This window comes from Pinus tabuliformis, chromosome 4_2 (assembly GCF_031772625.1).
Source record: "Pinus tabuliformis cultivar Carrire ecotype Pingquan chromosome 4_2, CPIR1, whole genome shotgun sequence".
NCBI classification, from domain to species: domain Eukaryota; kingdom Viridiplantae; phylum Streptophyta; class Pinopsida; order Pinales; family Pinaceae; genus Pinus; species Pinus tabuliformis.
Window position 1 is genome coordinate 827,849,815 of NC_142304.1, and position 21,009 is coordinate 827,870,823.

At 37.7% G+C, this 21,009-nt stretch overlaps 1 protein-coding gene across 4 annotated transcripts in view; it reads left to right on the forward strand.

Annotated features, from left to right (window-relative positions):
- LOC149172223 (protein HEAT INTOLERANT 4-like) overlaps nt 1-21,009 on the forward strand; it is a 123,651-nt gene that overhangs the window by 70,098 nt on the left and 32,544 nt on the right. For 3 of the 4 annotated variants that reach the window (XM_089424262.1, XM_089424265.1, XM_089424266.1), the window contains exons 9-10: nt 4,817-4,876; nt 5,351-5,409. In XM_089424262.1, coding sequence (XP_089280388.1) covers nt 4,817-4,876; nt 5,351-5,409 — 119 coding nt within the window. The remainder of the gene's footprint in view (nt 1-4,816; nt 4,877-5,350; nt 5,410-21,009) is intronic. The other variant, XM_089424263.1, reaches the window with a different exon arrangement.

Genomic DNA, 21,009 nt, shown 5'->3' on the forward strand with positions numbered 1-21,009 from the left:
TGAACTAGCTAAGAGGGTTGGAGCCCTAGAGGATTGGAGTACTTAAGAAGACCAAGTAGTTGCTTGACAAAGTACAGGTTGGAGCCTGGTGTTTCCAAGATCGGAGTCTTCATCTAGGGTTGGAGCCCTGATCTATTATTGTACTTGATTCATTGTAAAGAGGATTGGAGTCCTCATCAATTCTTGTTAAATTTTTTTTTTTTTTTTTATCATTCTTTTTGTGTTCTATTTAAGATATATTAACTGGCATAAAAGTAACAATTGTAATCGAAATACTGATTGACCCCCCCCTCTTAGTATTTACAACAATTGGTATCAGAGCCAGTAGCTTCACTCATAGCCTAACAGTTGGAAGGTAGATCCTTAGAACACAAATGGCAAAGCCAAGGAAGAAAGCCTCCAATCCTTCTAAAGGTTTCTTTTCAACCGTGAAAACAGAAGCAAATCATGTTGGGAAAGCTCTCTGTGCAGTTTATAGACTTATTTTTCATCAGGAGACCCACAAGACCATTACTTGTGCCCCAGAGCCACTTTGGAGCACCACCTGATAATTTGCATAGAGTTTAAGGGGCCAACCCATTGTTCATCATTCACGGAGCCTTCACCCTCATTTAAGATATATTAACTGGCATAAAAGTAACAATTGTAAACGAAATACTGATTGACCCCCCCCTCTTAGTATTTACAACAATTGGTATCAGAGCCAGTAGCTTCACTCATAGCCTAACAGTTGGAAGGTAGATCCTTAGAACACAAATGGCAAAGCCAAGGAAGAAAGCCTCCAATCCTTCTAAAGATGTCTCTTCTTCAACCGTGAAAACATAAGCAAATCAAGTTGGGAAAGCTCTGTTGTTCGATGGGACAAACTATGAGTCATGGAGACAAAGAATGAAATTCTTTTTGATGGCTCAAGGCCCTGAAATTTGAGAATTGGTAGTTATCGAAGGCACAATGGAAGAGGAGTCCAAGGAATATAATGCAAGAGTAGTTAAGGCAACCTTGAGTAGTTTACCAGATCCTATTAAAGTCAAAATGAAGAAATACTCTTCAGCAAAAAAGCTTTGGGAAAATCTTCAATTTCTTCATTCAAAAGGACTTTTGTTCGTGACCTCAAATATAGAAGATGGTGGGCAAGAACATGAAGTTAATCAAGAGTCAAAAGAGGTAGATAAAGGCACCAAGAGCAAGGAAGACCTAGAAGATGAAGAAAATGAAGAAGACCTCAAAGAGGATCTCAAGGAAAAACTTAAAGTTGCTCTAAAAGAGATAAGTAGATTGAATACGGAAAATGAGGAACTCAAGAAGCAGGTACAAGAGGTTGATCATGACCTTGGAAAAACAAAGAAGTAAGTTATTCTTTTAAAGCTGAAGTACAAGAAAAGGATGAGGATCTCACCCAACTTAAGGAGGAATTGCATCAATTTGAGAAAAGGCACAATGAAGAAGTCATCTCCATGACAAGTCAATTGGAAGAAGCAAAAAGAAGGGAAGATAATCTGTCAAATAATCTTGGACAAACACTTGAGGAATTGAGCAAATTTGAAGCAGAAATTGGTCAATATAAGAAAGAAGTCTCCTCCCTTAAAGCTCAACTAGAATAGGTGAAGAAAGAAGCACAAGGAGTCGCAATGTAATGGAAGGTTTAATCCTCTTGGAAAGACAAATTGATGAAGTAGAAAAGGAAAGAAATGTCATGACATGTCGACCAGAAGAAAAGGATGAAGAGATCTTCAAATTGAAATTAGATGTCATCTCTCTGAAGGACCAAAAATGTGAAGCAATAAGGATGAAGGAAGAAATGGAAAACCAACTAGTAAAGAAAGATGAAGAACGTGAAAAGATGAATTAAGAGATTGTTTCTGTAAGGAAAGAAGTTGATCTCAACAAGAATCAAAAGAGTTCTCAAACCTTGGATGATATACTAAATCGTCAAAGGTCTCCTCTTGATAAATCCGGTCTTGGTTATGCAGGTGAATCTTCTAGCAAAAATGATGCAAACCCTAATGCATCAAAAGATATTAACACGGAGAAGCTTCAAAGTTGTGCTAATACCCCCAGCTCCAATAGAAGCAAGAAGAGTCAAAATAACATTGGTAAGACCTATGCTCCAATAAAAAATGTTGATATTACAGGTAGCAATAAATATCATCAGAGAATGACAAGACAAAACAACTTCAGAAGTGCACAAAGACAATCCTCATTCTCTAGGTATCAAAGTATATTTTTTGGTTGTTACTCTTGTACAAATTTTTAGCTCACGGCAAAGGATTGCAAGGCATATAACAAAGAGGACTCCAATCAGTTCCCCAAAGATAAAGGTGCAAGGAGATACTCCAATGAGCTTACCGACAGAAGTTATGCTCTGCCATTCATGTAAAAAACTGAATGCTTCAAATGCCATAATGTTTGACATTTAGCTAGAGATTGCCAATCAAAGTGGGTCCTTAGACAATCTGAAGAATCATCAACCAAGCATGGGGAAAGAGTCAGAAAGGTTTGGAGAAGGAGGCAGGTTGCACCAAAAGAACATAACGAATGTGTCTTGAATACTCAAGGAATCAATACTTGTTGTTGATCAATTTAAGAGCATCATAATAAGATCATGCATACTATTAGGGGGAGCACTAGTCAAATACTATAATAGTAGAAGTAGATCTATGACAAAAAGACCAACATGATGAACTGGGGGAGCAACGTACTTATCATGAAGAACTATCCTTGATGAAGAAAGGGAGAAAATATGATGAGCAACATGACAAGCATGATAAGGGGAGCACTTAATGGAAAGGTACTATTAGAAAAAGCACCCCATTTTGCATTGATGTCAAAGGGGGAGAGAATTCTGAAAGGGGGAGAGTATTGCCATCAATGACAAAGGGGGAGATTGTTGGACAAAATTATCGTTGATGTCAATACGATGATGTCATTGTTGAAGACAATGGAAACCCTAGGTAATTGCTAATGCCCTAACACTAGCATTGCTTGTTGAGAACCCTAAAGTGAAACCTTAACATTGTGAAGAAACCCTAGTTGCCAAATTCTTGATGCCCTAACCCTAGATGTGCATGTGTAAACCCTAGGTGAGCAAACCCCATATCCTAAGTGCATTTATGCCCTAGATGTTTGATTGCTACATGATGCCATAAGCTCTAGAAGATGCCTTAGTTATGATGCCCTCAACCAAATGAAACCCTACGTGTATGGAACCGTTAGCCTATGAAGAAGACCTTCACATGCATGAATGAAACCCTTGCCTTTGTTGATGCAAACTCTAGGAACCCTTGTACCTTGCCCTAACTCTAATATCCTAGTCTTAATGCATTAATGTATGAGAAATGAGAAATCCTTATGAACCCTTATCTAGAAAGTTATTCCAAAATCCTAAGGTCTGTCTTATATTCTAAGACTGTCATAAAGAAAGAATATATTTCTTTTCATTCAAGACATCATCTTAAAATGATTCTTCCACCAGTTAATAAAGGACATATTCCCCTTCCAACGAGCGTAAACTTGTCTCCTAACTCCATTTCATTATAGAGACATTAATTTTTTAATGCAATATATGTCACATTAACCATGGCTGTCAACCGACTCAGGTAGGCTCATTAAGTCATAGACGTGTCCCTCCAATAGACATGTCCCTTTGCACAGGTGCAAACAAGTATAAATTTGTGTCTAGTTTGGATTAGGAGGAAAAATTAAGTTTAGAGAATTCAGAGAAGAAAAAAAAGTACAGGACAACAACTGAGGCAAGGGCGTCCAAGAGTAAGGAGTTGTGTTTGTAGAGAAAGTATATCTGTTTGGGTGCAAGTTTCCTTGGGTCAGAGAGCCGCAACTCTGAGGCAGCCCATGTAAAGGATAAGTGGACTGTTTGGTGTGTTTATATCTTGTGTTTGGATGTGTCTTCCTTGCAGACAAGGATGCAATAAAGTGTTGTAGCTACAACACTATTGGAGGACTGTTTGTGTAGGCTGAGAGGGACTCTGTTATGAGCTTCGACACCCTCTTAACTTCTAACTTCCTGTGGTTGAACATATCTCTATTGAAACAACCCTTCTAGGCTAACATAGAGCTCAAATTAGAGTCTTCCTTTGGCTTAGTAGAGAGATAAACTACATTGAGCATAAATCAGAATTGTGGCGTAAATCTTGACACACCCTTGAGCCTATTAAAGCAGATTTTGACTTGATCGTAGATTGGTGCCCACAAGGCCACATGTGTGGGTTGATTGTAAGCTTTGACCACAATCTGCACTTGTGGGTTTGATCGCAGGTTGAGTTTGACTTTGACCACAAGTAGAGTTTGATTGTTGACCATCACCCAGTAGATTTTTGAGTTGATTTTTACTAGTTTGACCAGCATTGATTGAGTTGACTTTTCACTGATTTAGCAGCAGTTTACCAGGTTTGATTGTTGTTTTGACTTGTAATATTGTTACAAATTCCTAATTTGTAAGCCTTGCTGAAATGACATTTTCTCCTTAAGAAAAGATTGTTGGATTTTCTCCCAAGGTTGGATTTCCTAGGTGAAAAATATTGTCTATTGTACATGGTTGTCTTTCTATGATCTTTATTGTTTCTGCTGCATTTACAGTTGATATTTTCTGTGTAATTATTCAATGATATCAGTGGCATGAGAAGTACTGTTTGAAAATCATTAAAAATTAATTATTAGATCAGAAAATTGTATTTTACTTTATGTGCTATAGAATTTCTACCCAAATCTCCATTTTTTTGGTGATTGTATATTTAAATGAAGTTTGATAAGACACTGCTATTGCATTCATTGATTTATAACTTAAAATTTGCAATTGTAGGCCTCTTCAAATTGAGTATTTGAAGACTCGAATTTATACCTTGCAATGTATGCAGCGTAGGTGAGCATCTTTTGATACCTCTAATAATTGTAGCTATCTGTCTTGTCATGACACATCATCCTTCAATTCGTTCTGGATTTCTTCAATATCGATAACGATTTAAGTCTTGTCAAAGAGCAATCCATTACGAAGGGAAGCACTATCAAAGTCTTGAGTTGGTTCTGTTATAATAACGCTTTTTAGCTTGATAATATTTTTGCCGAAAACATTTTGAATCTTGCCTCTTAGATGTAGTCCGTTTGATTTATGTCTTATTTGACCTTGTTGGCAGCTGTGGACCAGTTCTTCTGTTTCCTTTGTTTTTGAATTCAATACTCTATTTCCTTTGATTTTGAATTTTGGATCTTTCTCTGATTATTGTACCGTACTTATGTTTTGGCATTCTGATATGATTATGGAATTGTCCTTTATCTTTTATGGAGGAAAATGACCTATTCTTTGTTCTACCTGGTACCTTGTTCTGTTTTTTTGCAGAGCTTCATTGAATCAATTGAAACAAGAGCGCATCAAGAAATATGAATATTGCTTACCTTGTGAGCATCTCACCTTGCTTCCAACTTGAGTACACTCATTTCAGATCTTCATTTCCAGTAAACATTTTTTCTCAATTCTTCATTGCATAAACACATACCTTTTCTAGATTTCAAATTCTTATTGGAATGTAGTTAATTTTCCTTTTGTTAAGGTGATTTGAGACTTCTGTCTTTTTAATTGTTGTTGTGTATATTTGCTTGCTTCAGAACTTCCCTATTCAACAGTACACCTGCAGTTGATAATATGCATCACTGAATTTTCATTGTAAATAGCTTCATATTTCCTGTTCAAGTAAACCGGTTAGAGTTAGTCACAAATAACTTATGCTGATTATCCTGATTCAAAAGAGCACTAACTGGAAAGTATTTGGTATCTATGTTTATTTTATTGCAACTTGCTAGGGATATTAGCAGAAGTTACAAAGGGGTAATTTTAATTTTACTGAACAGAGAAAATTAGAGCCAAAATGTGGGACAATCTGTAAATATAAATAAATTGCTTTTTTTGTTTTGTTCAAGAAAAGGATTTTTTGTTTTCCTTGTTCCGAAAAGATAATTTTTTTATTAGTACAGGCCTCTTTGTAGGGGATGTATACAAATATTGGGCTTATGCCTAACAGTTTTTCTCAAAAGTCAAGTGACCATAATTCAGACTGATAACTGTTGGAAGGCTTGAAAATCTAAAACAAAGAATGCCCTCACAACTACAAAACTGGAATATAACAAATAAGTTTTCAAAATTCAACTCACTGTTGCCTTAACTATTAAAACGTAGAAGGAATAGTGAGGAATCAGTCCACAAACTCTTTATGGCTGACTTAGAATTATCATCATTTAGCTATTGCAAACAGTGTCACATAGTTCGAACATTGGCTTAGACTTACCATCATTTAGCTATTGCAATCAGCTCACAGTATACAATACATTTTAGAAACAAAACCTGAAGCTGCCACTTCTGTTTATCTAGAGCCTGACGATGGTCATTGGTCTGAATCTGCCACTTCTAGTTATTTGGAGCCTGAGGATGGTGATCTGGTGAGAGCTCTTCTTTGATTGGTATTAAGGAGTAGGGCTCTTCCAGTAGGATGTTGCTTCTTCTCTTCAATTGATCAACTGAGCTGTGGGTGCGATGAGACTCATCAATATAAGTTGAGAGTTTTATAATTTATTACAAGTAACTATTCTAGTTAGCTACCAGTTGCAATAGCATGCTGTATTAAATAATATGCTCTTTCTCACTCCTAATATTTAGCCTGGCTAGTGGTTTGAAGCCCATAGTTTGTGTTTGATCACAATTTTGTTAAGTGATTTATATGTATCTGTAAGCATTTTAAGGCATCTAACATAGTGTAAAGCATGTATATTTTGGTGATTTTCTTTTATTCTCTTTCATTTTGTTCTTCCCCTTTGACTCTGCCTTTTTATTTTTATTTTTTGAAAATACATCTTTGTTGCCACAAAATTTAGCGGGCCTTGGAGAGGGGTACCCTTCAAATCTATTACTAGCCCAAGAGACAAGAATTGGGTAGTTGCCCACAATCACCACAACCGATACCCCCTGCTCTTTATGGATTTTCATCGATGGGAGGAGTCACAATATGTGAATAGGTCACCTAATAGGTATAGGATGACCAAGGTCTCAGTCAATGGTAAAGGCAATTTGCTTTCCTTGGAGATGCCTCTAGCGGGCCTTGGAGAGGGGCACCCTTCAAATCTATTGCTAGACGAAGAGACAACAATGGGGTAGTTGCCCACAATCACCACAACCAATACCCCCTGCTCTTTATGGATTTTCATCGATGGGAGGAGTCACAATATGTGAATAGGTCACCTAATAGGTATAGGACGATCAAGGTCTCAATCAATGGTAAAGGCAATTTGCTTTCCTTGGAGATGCCTAAGAATGGAAACTTATAACCTTGGGTTTGATCGAGTGGTTGAGAGTTGGGAAGGCCCAAGGTCAAGATACTAAGAAAGGGTTTCCAACAATGGTTTTCAACAAGACAAAGGCACATGAAACCCTCAAACAAGTCCCCAAGTGAAGTAACACCAAGTTAGGGAGCACCCTAGGGCAAACAACTAGGGCAAGAAAGTTTATGGACAAGATTGAAGTGAATACCTAATTTTGATGCAACCAACTATATGTTTGGCATTTAGACTTTCTAACCACAAAAATCTCTTGCCTAGAAATTCACACGAAGCCCTTGTAGTATCCCTAAATTTATTTGGCAAATTTTCTACAATTTGTTGGGGCCTTCGTTTTGAATTTTGAAGTTTTTCAGGAACCAGGGCGGAGAACAGGTGGTGGGAGAAATGGTTGAGTTGCGGAGATAACAGTTGAGGATGGAGACAGGAACATACAACAAATGGGTAGTTGCGGTAAGGTGGCGAGAGCAAATAGGAAGAATCGAGCAGATAAGGAGAGCAGAAAGCAACCGAGGGCAAGGGCAACCGAACAAAATTGGCAGTGGGGATGACGGAAGAAAAGATAAAAGCAGAAGACAACAAGGGAAAGGGGTTGGTATTCGACAGAGGTCAGGAGTTTAGAAGAACAGGGTCTCGAGGACCTGAGCAGTTGCGGAAGGGCCAGAGCTAGACTCGGCCAGAGGTCTGAGGCATCCTGTGTTTATGTTATTCCATGTATTTGATGAAAGGCTTTGTGCCTTATGTATTTTGTATTGAACCTTCCCTATGTTGATGTTAATGAATGAATGAGACAGTTTGGGTGTTGTATTATGGTCAAGTGTATTGTTCTAATTTATGGACCTGCTCAAAATTTTAATTAATGGGCTTTTGCTTGATGAATATAGTGATCGTAATACTATGATGTTGTGATGAATGATCTCTTTAAGCTATTGATGGTTGATGTTTGGATCTCCCTTGATATCCCTCCAACCCTTCCTATTTTCGGTCGCGACACGCCTCGAGTGAGACTCCTTACCCCTTGGGTAAGGTGAAAATGTTGGCGTTGTCCTAGACTATAACAGATCCTTTTTGGTCACTTGTGCCTAAACCCAGAGTCTCTTCCCTGATGACATTATTGTGCCAACACAAATTTACCTCAAAATTTACACCATAAATTTATTTATTTAAAACTCAATCAAAACAACAAATAAATTTGCAATGTAAACCCATAAACTGCAACTTGAAAGTACGAAGGAAGAGATAACGACAAACTCAACTTTATTTATTAACTAGCTTTATTTATTAACTGGAATAATACAATACATGCTAGTACATCTACCAGTAGTTGAGCCATAAGAAACCAACTGAAAGAAAATAGATGCATCAAGAGACAAGGAGGTGGACCCCACCTTGTACAAACAACTCATTGGGTTGCTCATGTATCTGGTCAACACTAAGCTAGACATTTGCTTTGTTGTCAACACCCTCAGTCAGTGCATGGTGGAACTGAAAATGGTGCATTGGGCAACAACTAGGCACATTCTTAGATATGCGTGTGGAATAGTTGGATATGGGTTGAAATACACCAGAGAAGATGTCAAATTGAATGGATTCACAGATGCAGATTGGGCAAGTAGTTCAGTAAACTGGAAAAGTACCTTCGGGTATTGCTTTAGTTTTGGATCATGAATGATCTCTTGGTGCAGCAGGAAGCAGAAGTTGATAGCTCTGAACTTAGCAGAAGCAGAATATATGGTAGCCAACACAACTATGTGCGAAGCTATATGGCTTAAAAATTTGCTTGTGAGTTTATTCAGGAAAAGGATGGAGGTGCCCAATATTTTTTGAGAGTTGTGTTAAACTCTCTGAGAATCCAATATTTCATGATCGGTTGAAACACATTGATATTAGATGTCACTTTATCAGAGACTGTGTTCAACGTGGGGCAATACAGTTGCAGTATGTCTCCACAGGAAATCAAGTAGCAGACATACTCACAAAAGATGACACAGTGAGATGCAGAGGGGGCAACGTGTCCTCTCCTGGATTAGAATCTCACCGGGAAGTGTGAGAGAATTGTCAGTAAACTTCTCACAAAGATTTCTCTTCTATTCTACTGGTTGTATCTTGCACATGAGATTTTTGTTGAAAATTAATAAAGAAATCCTCATCTGCTGCACCGATTTTCCGCATTGGGTTTTTCCGAGGACAATTGTCCAAAAACAACTGTCATTGTGATTGTACTTGTGCTAGTATTTTAATTGTGAAGGCTGTAGTAGAATTTATTTCGATATTTGTTGTATAAACACTGTGAATAACTTATTTCTGAATTAATAAGTAGAAGAATTTCATAGTTGTATAGCTCGTTCAAGAGTGAGAAAAGGAGAAAATGAGACCAAAAGGGAAGAATGGGGTGGTTCGTTACACCAAAAACGACCCCAATCCCTTCCAATCGTCAATTCAAACCTAGAGTGTGTGTCGTTGATGTTCACGGTTGCCATGCGGAAATACCAGTGGGATACAACATGTAAGGGTCCAGATTCTTCCAACATTAAAACATTGAGGTTACAATCGTCCTCTACAATGATAATACCATTATAAACACAAACTTTTGCCTTGTTATATGTCGGCGATTAATAAAATTTATATCATATAATGAAGATTACAATAACAAGAACTTTGCCATGGAAACATAACCATAAAGACGAATGTAGAACCTAAATATAAACCAAGCCAAAAATTCATAACGTAACTTGACTGTGTTATTATTGCCTAAGTTTTGAATAAGAAACTTGTAGAGTTTGGGGATCATATCATATGATACTAGGGGAGTACCCCTTTTGTTATAAAGACAAGCCTAGATCCATCTAACTTTGTAGAAATCATGCACCAAGAATGATCAAATCCCTCGAGGTGCAAACCTTCTTTTTGGAGTGTAGAATTTGAGGAAAGATTTGCACCTCGAGGGATTTGATCCCTCTTGATGCATGATAGATACATAGTTAGATGGATTAGGCTGGTTCCAGTTGAGGGCAACAATGACACATTTTTAGATTATCATTATTATGTATATGTTTGAGATAAACTTCATACCTTGAAATTTACATTACGTTTTCTTTGTTTGACATGACTATATTATTCTCTTCTTTAATTTTGTTTATCTCCTTCAATGCAAGCAACCAAATAGGATTAGAAATCACCATCTACACTGAAATCAATGCATCTAGTGTAAGAATTATTCTTCCCTCTCCCCCACCTCCATCTATATCTATATCTCCCTCCATCTCTCCTTCTTTGTCTTTCTATCTCACCTCACCCCGCCAAACACACATGCTTCCTCTCGCCATATCTATCTCTCTCTTCTTCCCTCTCTTTACCTTCCATCTATATATCTATCTCTCTCTGTCTCTCTTTTGTCTCTCTATATCACCCCCAAAATATATACACTCTTTCTCCATATTTATCTATCTCTCCCTCCTTATTCCTCTCCCTCTCTCTCTCTCCCTCTTCTCTCCCTCTCTCTCCCCTTCTATCTCTCTCCGTTCCTACTCTCCTCTCTCCCTCTCTCTCCCTCTCCACCTTTCTCTCTCTGTGTCTTTCTTCTTTCCTCCCTCTTTCTATAGCTATATCTCCCTCCATCTCTCTATCTCAACCCACCCCCCTCAAACACACATGCTTTCTCCCTCCATATCTACCTCTCCCTTCTTCCCTCTCTTCACCTTCCATATGCTTTCTCCCTCCATATCTCTCTCTGTCTCTCTTTTGTCTCTCTGTATCACCCCTAAAACATACAAACTCTTTCTCCATATTTATCTCTCCCTCCTTCCTCTCCTCTCTCTCTTCCCCTTCTCTTCTCTTCCCCCTTCTATCTCTCCTCCCTTCTGCTCTCCTCTCTCCCTCTCTCTCCATTTCCCTTATCACTCCCTCTCTCTCTCTCTATGTGTCTCTCTCTGTGTCTTTCTTCTTACCTCCCTCTTTCTCTCCCTTCCTCTCTCCTCTCTCTCACATCCTCGCTCTCTCCCTTCCTCTCTCTCCCTTCATCTCACTCCCTTTCTCTCCACCACTATCACTCTGTCTTTGTTCTACCCTCCCATATATATCTAGAGTTAATATATATCATGTTATATTAATATATATTATAAAATAACAAATTTAATATTATATTAAATTTAATATTGTATTAATCTTAAGTTATTACATTTGTAAGATTAATATTATAATATGTTAATATTAATATTAGATTTAATGATATTTTTTACATGGCATGATAACAAAAATTTCAAATATTACAACTTTGACGTTGAAATATTTATGTCTTTAGAGATTTTAATATTATGTCTTTAGAGATTTTAATATATGTGTAGGATATGTATAGAAAAAAAAAACTATAATACAATTATCTTACGAGTTTAATAGTTATTTTATCATATACGTTGAATTTGAATGGATAATAAATTTACCTTCAACAAAAAATAAAAATAAAAATCTAAAAATAAAAATAATTAATTTAAATGTTTTATATAGTTAAACTCATAAGATAATTGTATTATAGTTTTTTTCATTGGTTTATCTTATGTGTTTAATAGTTATTTTATCATATACGTTGAATTTGACTAAATATATAAAACATTAAAATTTATTATTATTATCTTATGTGTTAATAGTTATTTTATCATATACGTTGAATTTGACTAACTATATAAAACATTAAAATTAATTATTATTATCTTATGTGTTTAATATTTATTTTATCATATACGTTGAATTTGACTAACTATATAGAACATTAAAATTAATTATTTTTATTTTTAGATTTTTTTTTGGTTGAAGGTAAATTTATTATCCATTCAAATTCAACGTATATGATAAAATAACTCTTAAACTCATAAGGTAATTATATTATAGTTTTTTTTCATTGGTTTTTCAGATTAAAAAACTACAATACAATTATCTTATGTGTTTAATAGTTATTATAATAACTATTAAACTCAAAATATAATTATATTATGGTTTTTTCATTGGTTTCTCAGATAAAAAAAACTACAATACAATTATCTTATGTGTTTAATAGTTATTTCATCATATACGTTGAATTTGAATAACAATATAAAACATATAAATTAATTATTCTTATTTTTAGATTTTTAAATTTTTTTATTTTGGTCGACATGAGAAAAATTTCAACTTTGATGACGGACAGACACCCGTACACATTATGATAAAATAACTATTAAGCTCATAAGATAATTATATTATAGTAATTTGAATAACAATATAAAACATATAAATTAATTATTCTTATTTTTAAATTTTTAAATTTTTTTATTTTGGTCGACATGAGCAAAATTTCAACTTTGATGACGGACAGACACCCGTACACATTATGATAAAATAACTATTAAGCTCATAAGATAATTATATTATAGTTTTTTTTCATTGGTTTTTCAGATAAAAAAAACTACAATACAATTATCTTATGTGTTTAATAGTTATTATACGTTGAATTTGAATAACTATATAAAACATTTAAATTAATTATTTTTATTTTTAGATTTTTTAATTTTTAATTTTTTTATTTTGGTCGATATGAACAAAATTTCAACTTTTTGACGGACATACACCCTTACACATCATACTGGGCTGTAGAATGCACCTCTCAGTGCAACAAGCATAGATCCATCTAACTCCAGATCTATCATGCATCGAGAAGGATAAAATTGCTCGAGGTGCAAACCTTCCTTTTGGAGCGTAGAATTTGAGGAAAGATTTGCACCTCGAGGGATTTGATCCCTCTCGGCGCATGATAGATACAGAGTTAGATGGATCTAGGCTGGTTCTAGTTGAGGGCAACAATGTCACATTTTTAGATTATCATTATTATGTATATGTTTGAGATAAACTTCATACTTTGAAATTTACATTATGTTTTCTTTGTTTGACGTGACTATATCATTCTCTTCTTTAATTTTTTTATCTCCTTCAATGCAAGCAATCAAATAGGATTAGAAATCACCTTCTACACTGAAATCAATTCATCTAGTGCAAGAATTCTTCTTCCCTCTCTCCCCCCTCCATCTATATCTATATCTCCCTCCATCTCTCCTTTGTCTCTATATCTCAACCCCCCGCCCCCTAACCACACATGCTTTCTCTCTCCATATCTATCTTTCCCTGTCTATCTCTCTCTTCTTCCCTCGCTTAACCTTTCATCTATACATATATCTCTCTCTTCATCTCTCTTTTGTTTCTCTATATCACCCCCAAAATATACACATTCTTTCTCCATATTTATCTCTCTCCCTCCCTATTCCTCTCCCTCTCTCTCTTCCCCTTCTCTCCCTCTCTCCCCCTATCTCCCTTCCCTCCTACTCTCCTCTCTCCCTCTCTCTTCATCTCCCTTATCACTCCCTCTCTCTCTCTCTCCACCTTTCTCTTTGTGTGTCTTTCTTCTTTCCTCCCTCTTTCTATATCTATATCTCCCTCCACTCTCCTTCTTTGTCTCTCTATCTCAACCCATTGTGAAAATTTCTGAATTTAACACATCAGAAATCCCTACTGCTATTTCTGGTTTATTATCTCCTACTTGTTCTTTACATTAACAAGTTATTTAATTATATAAATATTGAAATAAACACAATAGTAGCTTTCACAAATATACAGACCAACAACTGAAATAAATTGAAACAACACAAGGGACAATTATTTTTGGACAATCGTCCCCAGAAAAACCCAATGTGAGAAAACCGGTACAACAAATATGAGGGTTTTATTATTATGCAGTTTTTTAAATACAACTAGGGTGCTAGAAATGGCTCACCCTTAATATATTTTCCTTGGCAGAAGTACCTTTCTTTGGAGACAGATATTCGACTAATCAGAAATCGGATGAATAGCCTCACAGTGACTTCCACTGCTTCCTTAGTTGGACAATGAAAGTTGCTCCAAGCTACCCTCAGGAACTGCATCACCCTTCAGAGGCTGCGTCACCCTCTACGGCCCCACGAAAATTCGTTAGTGCTGCCTCTTCATCCCAATGTCAGCTCTGCAGCCCTCTGTGTTGTCTGCGTCAGCCTATTGGCCCTCTGCGTCCTTTGTCTAGCCTCCTCAGCCTTTGTGTCAATCTTGGTTGCCTCTGCGTCAACCTTCTTAGGCTTTGTGCTGTCTCTCCTGCACTCTCATCGCCTCTTTGCTATGTATTCTCTGCCTTCTACCGAACTGCCTCTCGCTGCAACATATCACTAACTCGATTTATCAACAAACCCTGCCCTAGAAAATCGAATTGACTGATCAACTTGGTGTATCTCCAACTGACCCTCAAGCCTCCTCTTATACTTTTCTTGTTGATAAATCAACAACCGAGATTAAGTCCCTAATCAACAACTAAGATTAGATCTGGCTTGATCCTCATCATTTAGAACTTTCTCACCCATGTTATATTAATACACATTAATATTTTAATTTTCCTAAGCTTATACTTAGGAACCCCATTAAAAATATTAATTATTTTACTATCTCTCCATCCGAGTGGAATTTCCCCAAACGATTTTTGAGTCTTGGAGATATGATGTGCCTTACCTTGTTGGAAATACTGAGAGGGGGGTGAATCAACGTTTATTTTCAATTGTTACTTTTACCAGTTAGATCACTTATATTTAGAACACAAAAATGAACAATAGAAGTAAACACTTTTATTAATATAATCTTTATAATGAATCAAGTACAATATGGGTAGGGCTCCAACCCTTGATGAAGACACCTAGGGTCCAACCTCTAAGATGTGCCAAACACCTACTTGGACTTTAGTGAGGCTCCGACCTCTAGGGCTTCGACTCTATCTTATCCAAGGCACCAACCTTGAGTTTAGGAGCTCCAACTCCAAGGACACCAATCTTTTAGCTTTGTTTTGTCAAGATAAGTTAGGTTGAACTTCACGGCTCACAAAGTCTTCTTCAACGAGCCCTGTCAATCTTCAGCAATCCCTTCACTTAATCGTCACGTCATATCATCAATGACAACCTTGTCTCATAGAAGGTGTCACCACTACTCTTCATTGTACCCAAGCAAAGATCTTCAAGGTTACTCCATGATGGCTTCAACAAAGCATCATGTCTCCAAGGATCTCCACGAATCTTCAATATGCTACTTCCAGCTATCTAGCCTGCTTTAAAGAACTTCCAACCATTATTCTTAATATATTTGTGCAATAAGTCAAGATTAGCTTCAAGGAGTCCTCAAACGCTGCTTCAAGTGTTGCTCAAAACAATTCTTCAACGATGACTTCAAGGTTTTTTAAGTTGTCTTCAAGGATGCTGCAACAAGGATTTGTTCCAAAACAATGTTCGAATGACTTCTCTCAAATATGCACAACATATTTTCATATGATGCCTTCAATCTTGCTGCTACAAGGTGTCTTTGACATATGCTTTTAGACTTCTCACAAGATTTTTTTGATCTGCTCCAAAATATTGCTTCAAGTCTAGTTCAAGATCAGTTCCAGTCTTCACTAGTCTCCCACAAATGATGGCTTCCAAAAAAACACTCAAATGAACCCTTCAAATGTTTCTTTAATTCCAACAGAGCATTCCTTCAGGTAAGTTTGCTTAAGATATTCCACAAGTTTGCAACTTAGGTCCATAAAGTCTACAACAGGGTACCTTCACAGGTCTGTACTAAGGTTCCACAGGTCTATAACAAGATATTACAACTAAGTGTTGTTACAGGTCTTCCAAACGCTCACAAATCTACAATAAGTCACCACAGGTTCACACAAAATCCACCACAGGTAAAAAAAATAGACTTCACTGGATCTTCAAAAGAAGGATCACAATAGGTCCAAGCTCAGAATATAGCACAAGTCTGGAACAGATACGAAATTACAGTTCTGTTCATGCTATAGACCACTGTCTGAGTTGTAATGGAGTGGTAGCAGTCCACTGTTCGAGTTCTGAACAGGTTCTAAGGAGGTGCAATTTGAGGTGAGGTAAAGTTTTCAACAGGCTTGTAAGTAATCCGAGCTTCTCTAAATGCTGATTGTCCTTTAACTGTTCGAGTTGTAATGGAGAACGTCCTTGTTTAGCCCAATCATAGAAAGTATTTGCCCAATTGTAGTCCTCCTCGGCCTCTTGTTTTTTCTGTGATTATTCTTTGAAATCTTGATCGAATTCATGGTGAAAAATGAAGGTTTAGACATATATTTATAGTGATTTTCGACTAAACATGAAGGGACATGTCTCTGATGCTGGCCGACATGAGTAAGCCAAGTTAAGGTTGGCTCACTGTCCAGACTTAATAAATTAACTTCAAAAATTCATAACTTTCAAACCTCTTTGAGTTTTGGGCTGTGTAATAGCTCATTGGAAAGGCAAAATTATGCTCTAAAAGATGGTGTAGGTCTCATGGAAAGATTCTGCCTGTAAGGAGGTGAAAAATAATTTTTAATGTGACTGGTCGTTATTTAGTGCAGAAATATAGGACAACAACATATTTCATGAATGGGTTTCTCATGGATGAGCTTACTTTTGTTTGGTTTCTTCATCAAGGCTCCTAGGCTCATAAATGTCATCATGTCCCCAAGATAGTGATGTATCATCAATCATATGCAGCATGTAGTCTTTCATCATCATCATATAGTCTTCCATTATCAAGATCATTGGAGGTCAGTGTTATACCCCTATAGTAATAGGTGTCATATTTTATGATTGACTGGTTGAGCTCTGTAATATGTTCATCCTTTCCTTGCTGTAAAGGTTTCCATATTATGAAAAAATAAAAAAAAATTTAAAAAATGTAAAGAGGGTATACCCTCAAAGAAAAATCAAAGGGTGAAAAAAATAAAATGGTCAAAAGAAAAAATGAAAAGAGATGAACCCCAAATAAAAATAGACCAGCAAAGTGTGCAAGTCCAAATGCCACTACTTTTTCATTGTTGCAAATAAGCATTGTGTGCAGCTTGTTAACTTCATGCCAAAATTGTTGAATGGCCAAACAGCTTAATCTTCGCCAGTTCATGTTTGAATTTCATGTTTTTAGAGATAGAGAATAAAATTCTGTCCAAACTGTTTAATCTTGGCAGACAAGTAGATAGGTAGAGAAGCAAAGGGAGCTCAACTGTTTAATCGGAGCCGTTGGAAGAAATAAGTGTAGACTTAGGTAGGCTTACAATGTAAAGAAAAGAAAAATTGAGAGGGTTTGCTAGTCTAAATGCGGTTGGAAATACTGAGAGGGGGGGTGAATCAGTATTTCTTTTTCTCACTATTGTCTTACTAGTTAAAACATATATGTTCAGAACACAAAATGAACAGCAGGAATAAATGCTTTTATTAATATAACTGTGCAGTAAAATAAATACAATAAATAGATTGTCACACTTGGTTGCCAAGCTCCAACTTGGATTTTGGTGAGGCTCCAACCTCCTGAGCACCAACTCTATTTTTCCAAGACACCAATCTTGGACTTAGGAGCACCAACTCCCAAGGACTTCAATCTTGTTCTATTCTGAGGTTCCAACCTCTTTGGTATATACTGGTGTGCTGCTGCGCTCTTTTCAGCTTCCACTGCTTCTGCTGCCCCCTTTTCTTCTACTGCTTCCACTATCTCATGCTCAGATTATGCTGTCCACGAACAACCCACACAGTTCTCTGTTTTTGCTGCTTTTATATGCTCCATGCCCCTGTCCATTCGTTTCGTCTTACATGCTGGCTCTTTGGATTCCTCCTCACTTGATCGCTTGACACTTCGGCTTCCATTCCTTTGCTTCTTCTGTCTTACAGGCTTTATCGGAGGCGTTTAATCACCCATCGGAAGCCACCACCCGAGCATTTTAATCAACCATCGGAAACCACCAACTGAGCCTTTTAATCAACCATCACCGAGCGCTTTAATCAACCCTCCACACTTATAGAATCAGAGCCACCCTTTTATTGCCTCTTTTATGTCTATCCGAAGCCACCGCCCAACCGTGTCCACACATACAATCAACACAAGCGTTTCAATATATGTCTTAAGGCTTAAACCCGCAGCCACATATAATATATGGGAAACATTATAAAACCCCTTTATAAAGATTTTGGTCACATATACATTACTACACAGGAACCCATGTAAATCCGCTCAAATGAACATTCGCGGATTTCAAATCTTATCCGCTCGCCTTTATAGTTATCGGCGGGTCTGGATTTCGACGATCACAATAAATCCCTTTACTCCGACCTCCGATGAGGAGCGGACCTGATGCTCTTTTAGACTCCCTTATATACTGATTTCAGGTCCGATGTATATTGGCACTCGCAGTAAACAATAGTCCCAATCCTCCGACGGAACACGGACTCGATATGGCTTTAGACTCCCTTTAATATTGTTTTGGGTCCGATGAACATCGGCGTTCGCTGTAAACAATAGAACAGCCTCTTCCGATGCGACGGACCCGACACCCTTTTATGATCCAGCCTATTCAAATTTCGGCTCCGTCAATTCGGCGAGTTCACCTCGGCGACTTTGTAATACAAAGGGTCTGCGGACCCGACACTCCTTTAAGCTCCCTTCTAAAGAGATTTCGGGTCCGGCCTATCGGCAGTTCCCTATCGGCAGATTTGCAATGTAATGGGTCTGCGGACCCGATACTCCTTTAAGCTCCCTTCTAAAGAGATTTCGGGTCCGGCCTATCGGCAGTTCCCTATCGGCAGATTTGCAATGTAATGGGTCTGCGGACCCGATGCTCCTTTAGGCTCTGTTTTATAATATTTCGGCTCCAATTATCGGCGATGTCACATATCGCTTCCCCCAATCCTTCTGACACGATCACTCCGATATGCCGATTGCCGATTAGATCTCCGCCGTTCATTATTCTTTCAGATCGGACGGTCAGCGCTAAATCGCATATCGTGTCCATCGCATATCGCATCCTCCATTCTCCATTCCCCGATTGCCGATTTGGCGAAATATATATATATATATATATATATATATATGCCATCGGGTCCATATGTGCCGAAACACATTTAACTTGTGTTGTTTCCGCCAAAAAGGAAAAAGGCCTTTGATTATTATAAATGCATATATGTAGATTTTGGGCACTCAAACACTCCCGATAGCATTAATACATGCATATGTGGGTTTCCATTGCCCGAACAGCTCCCGATAAATATATGGCTCTGTTTGCTTCATTGGCTCCTCCGATGGCTCCTCTTGCTCCGATATGCTCTGATAGCTCCTCCGATGGCTCCTCTTGCTCTGGCACTCCTCCGATATGACTCCTCTTGCTCTGATATATGTGGCTCCTCCGATATGGTCTGCTCCTCTTGGCTCCGATATGCTCTTCTTGGCTCCGATATGGTCTGCTCCTCTTGAATATTGCCATATTGACATCAATGACAATCTGTGTCCAACAAGTGCACCCAAGTGAAAGGAGGAAAAAATGCTAGGCAAAGTAGGCTGGGAAGGCAGTTTTGGTGTTGTAGAATGAGACTTGTGATATGTTCTGTCTTTTAAAATGTGTTAACTATCATCTCTATCACAAGAACAGTGGGAGACATTTTTTGGAGCAGCTCAAGCGAGGCATGACTAACTCCCCTTCTTCCTTTTCCCCAAATCATTTACTAATTCCCCCTAGAGGTATTAAGATTTGCTTGATATCCTAAAATCACTCGTTCCATTGCAAAATGATTGCCTAAGTAAGAATCTGTTCTACTTAGGCATTAGCCATCTTCCTTGTATAAATCCCTCTTTTTACCCTAAGCCTAACATTATACTTAGTGCTTCAATTCAAATTTCATATTAACAAATTAACATTTATTATATTAAATCCCATGTAAATATAGCCAATCCTTGTATTATGTATTTATAATAAAAATCCCCAAATGTTAATATCCCGCCCCTGGTTAAACTATAACCATATCACTGCACCAATGGGATTAATACATTCGTTTGGAATTTATTAAGAAGCCTTCCCGCGCAAAGGATTAATTAAGATTTGGTTAATTAATAACTTAAGCATTCCCCCGCAAACCAATGAGAATGCCCCTGATACAATTAATAACAATTTGAATGATCGGGCCCCCGCTGTTTAACTCCCTGCCATTTCCATTCAGTGCCCGCTGTCTGATCTGGACCTCACCATCCGACAACTGAGATCTATATTGCGACCCCCCGACTGCCGAAAGTTAAGCTGCGGGGAATTGGTGGTTTCGGCGCCATACAGGTGCCATGCGTCGACCGCCCGGCATGTTCACTGCCCCTCCGCCCGAAACCGCCCAAGCTCGAAAGCATTGCGGACAAAACAACTTACCACCCTCCTGCTGACCCTCGTTGACGTCATCTTGCCACATCACCCCTCGCTGACGTCACCCGCCATGTCACCATCCGTACTGCCACGTCACTGTCATGTCATATGTCCCGTACCCCCTGCTGACGTCATGCTGACGTCATCTGTCCTTCGAACCAATATTTCCTGCCAAAATTCATTTTTGTCAATAAAGGGTAAAAAAGGTCATTTTGTTGTATTTTTTCTGTGAGCGGCACTCCAGGCTTGAAATCGACTGACTCAGTTCCAATGTTTTGACCGCCTGCGGACTACAAAGGCTCCATCAATGAGCTCGCGACCTCAATCAAACCGCCAGTTCACAATCCTCTTCCTTTTAAATATAGTTCGAGGCAACGCCGAAGGATTCCTAGTTCACAGAAGAGAGAAATGAAGATATA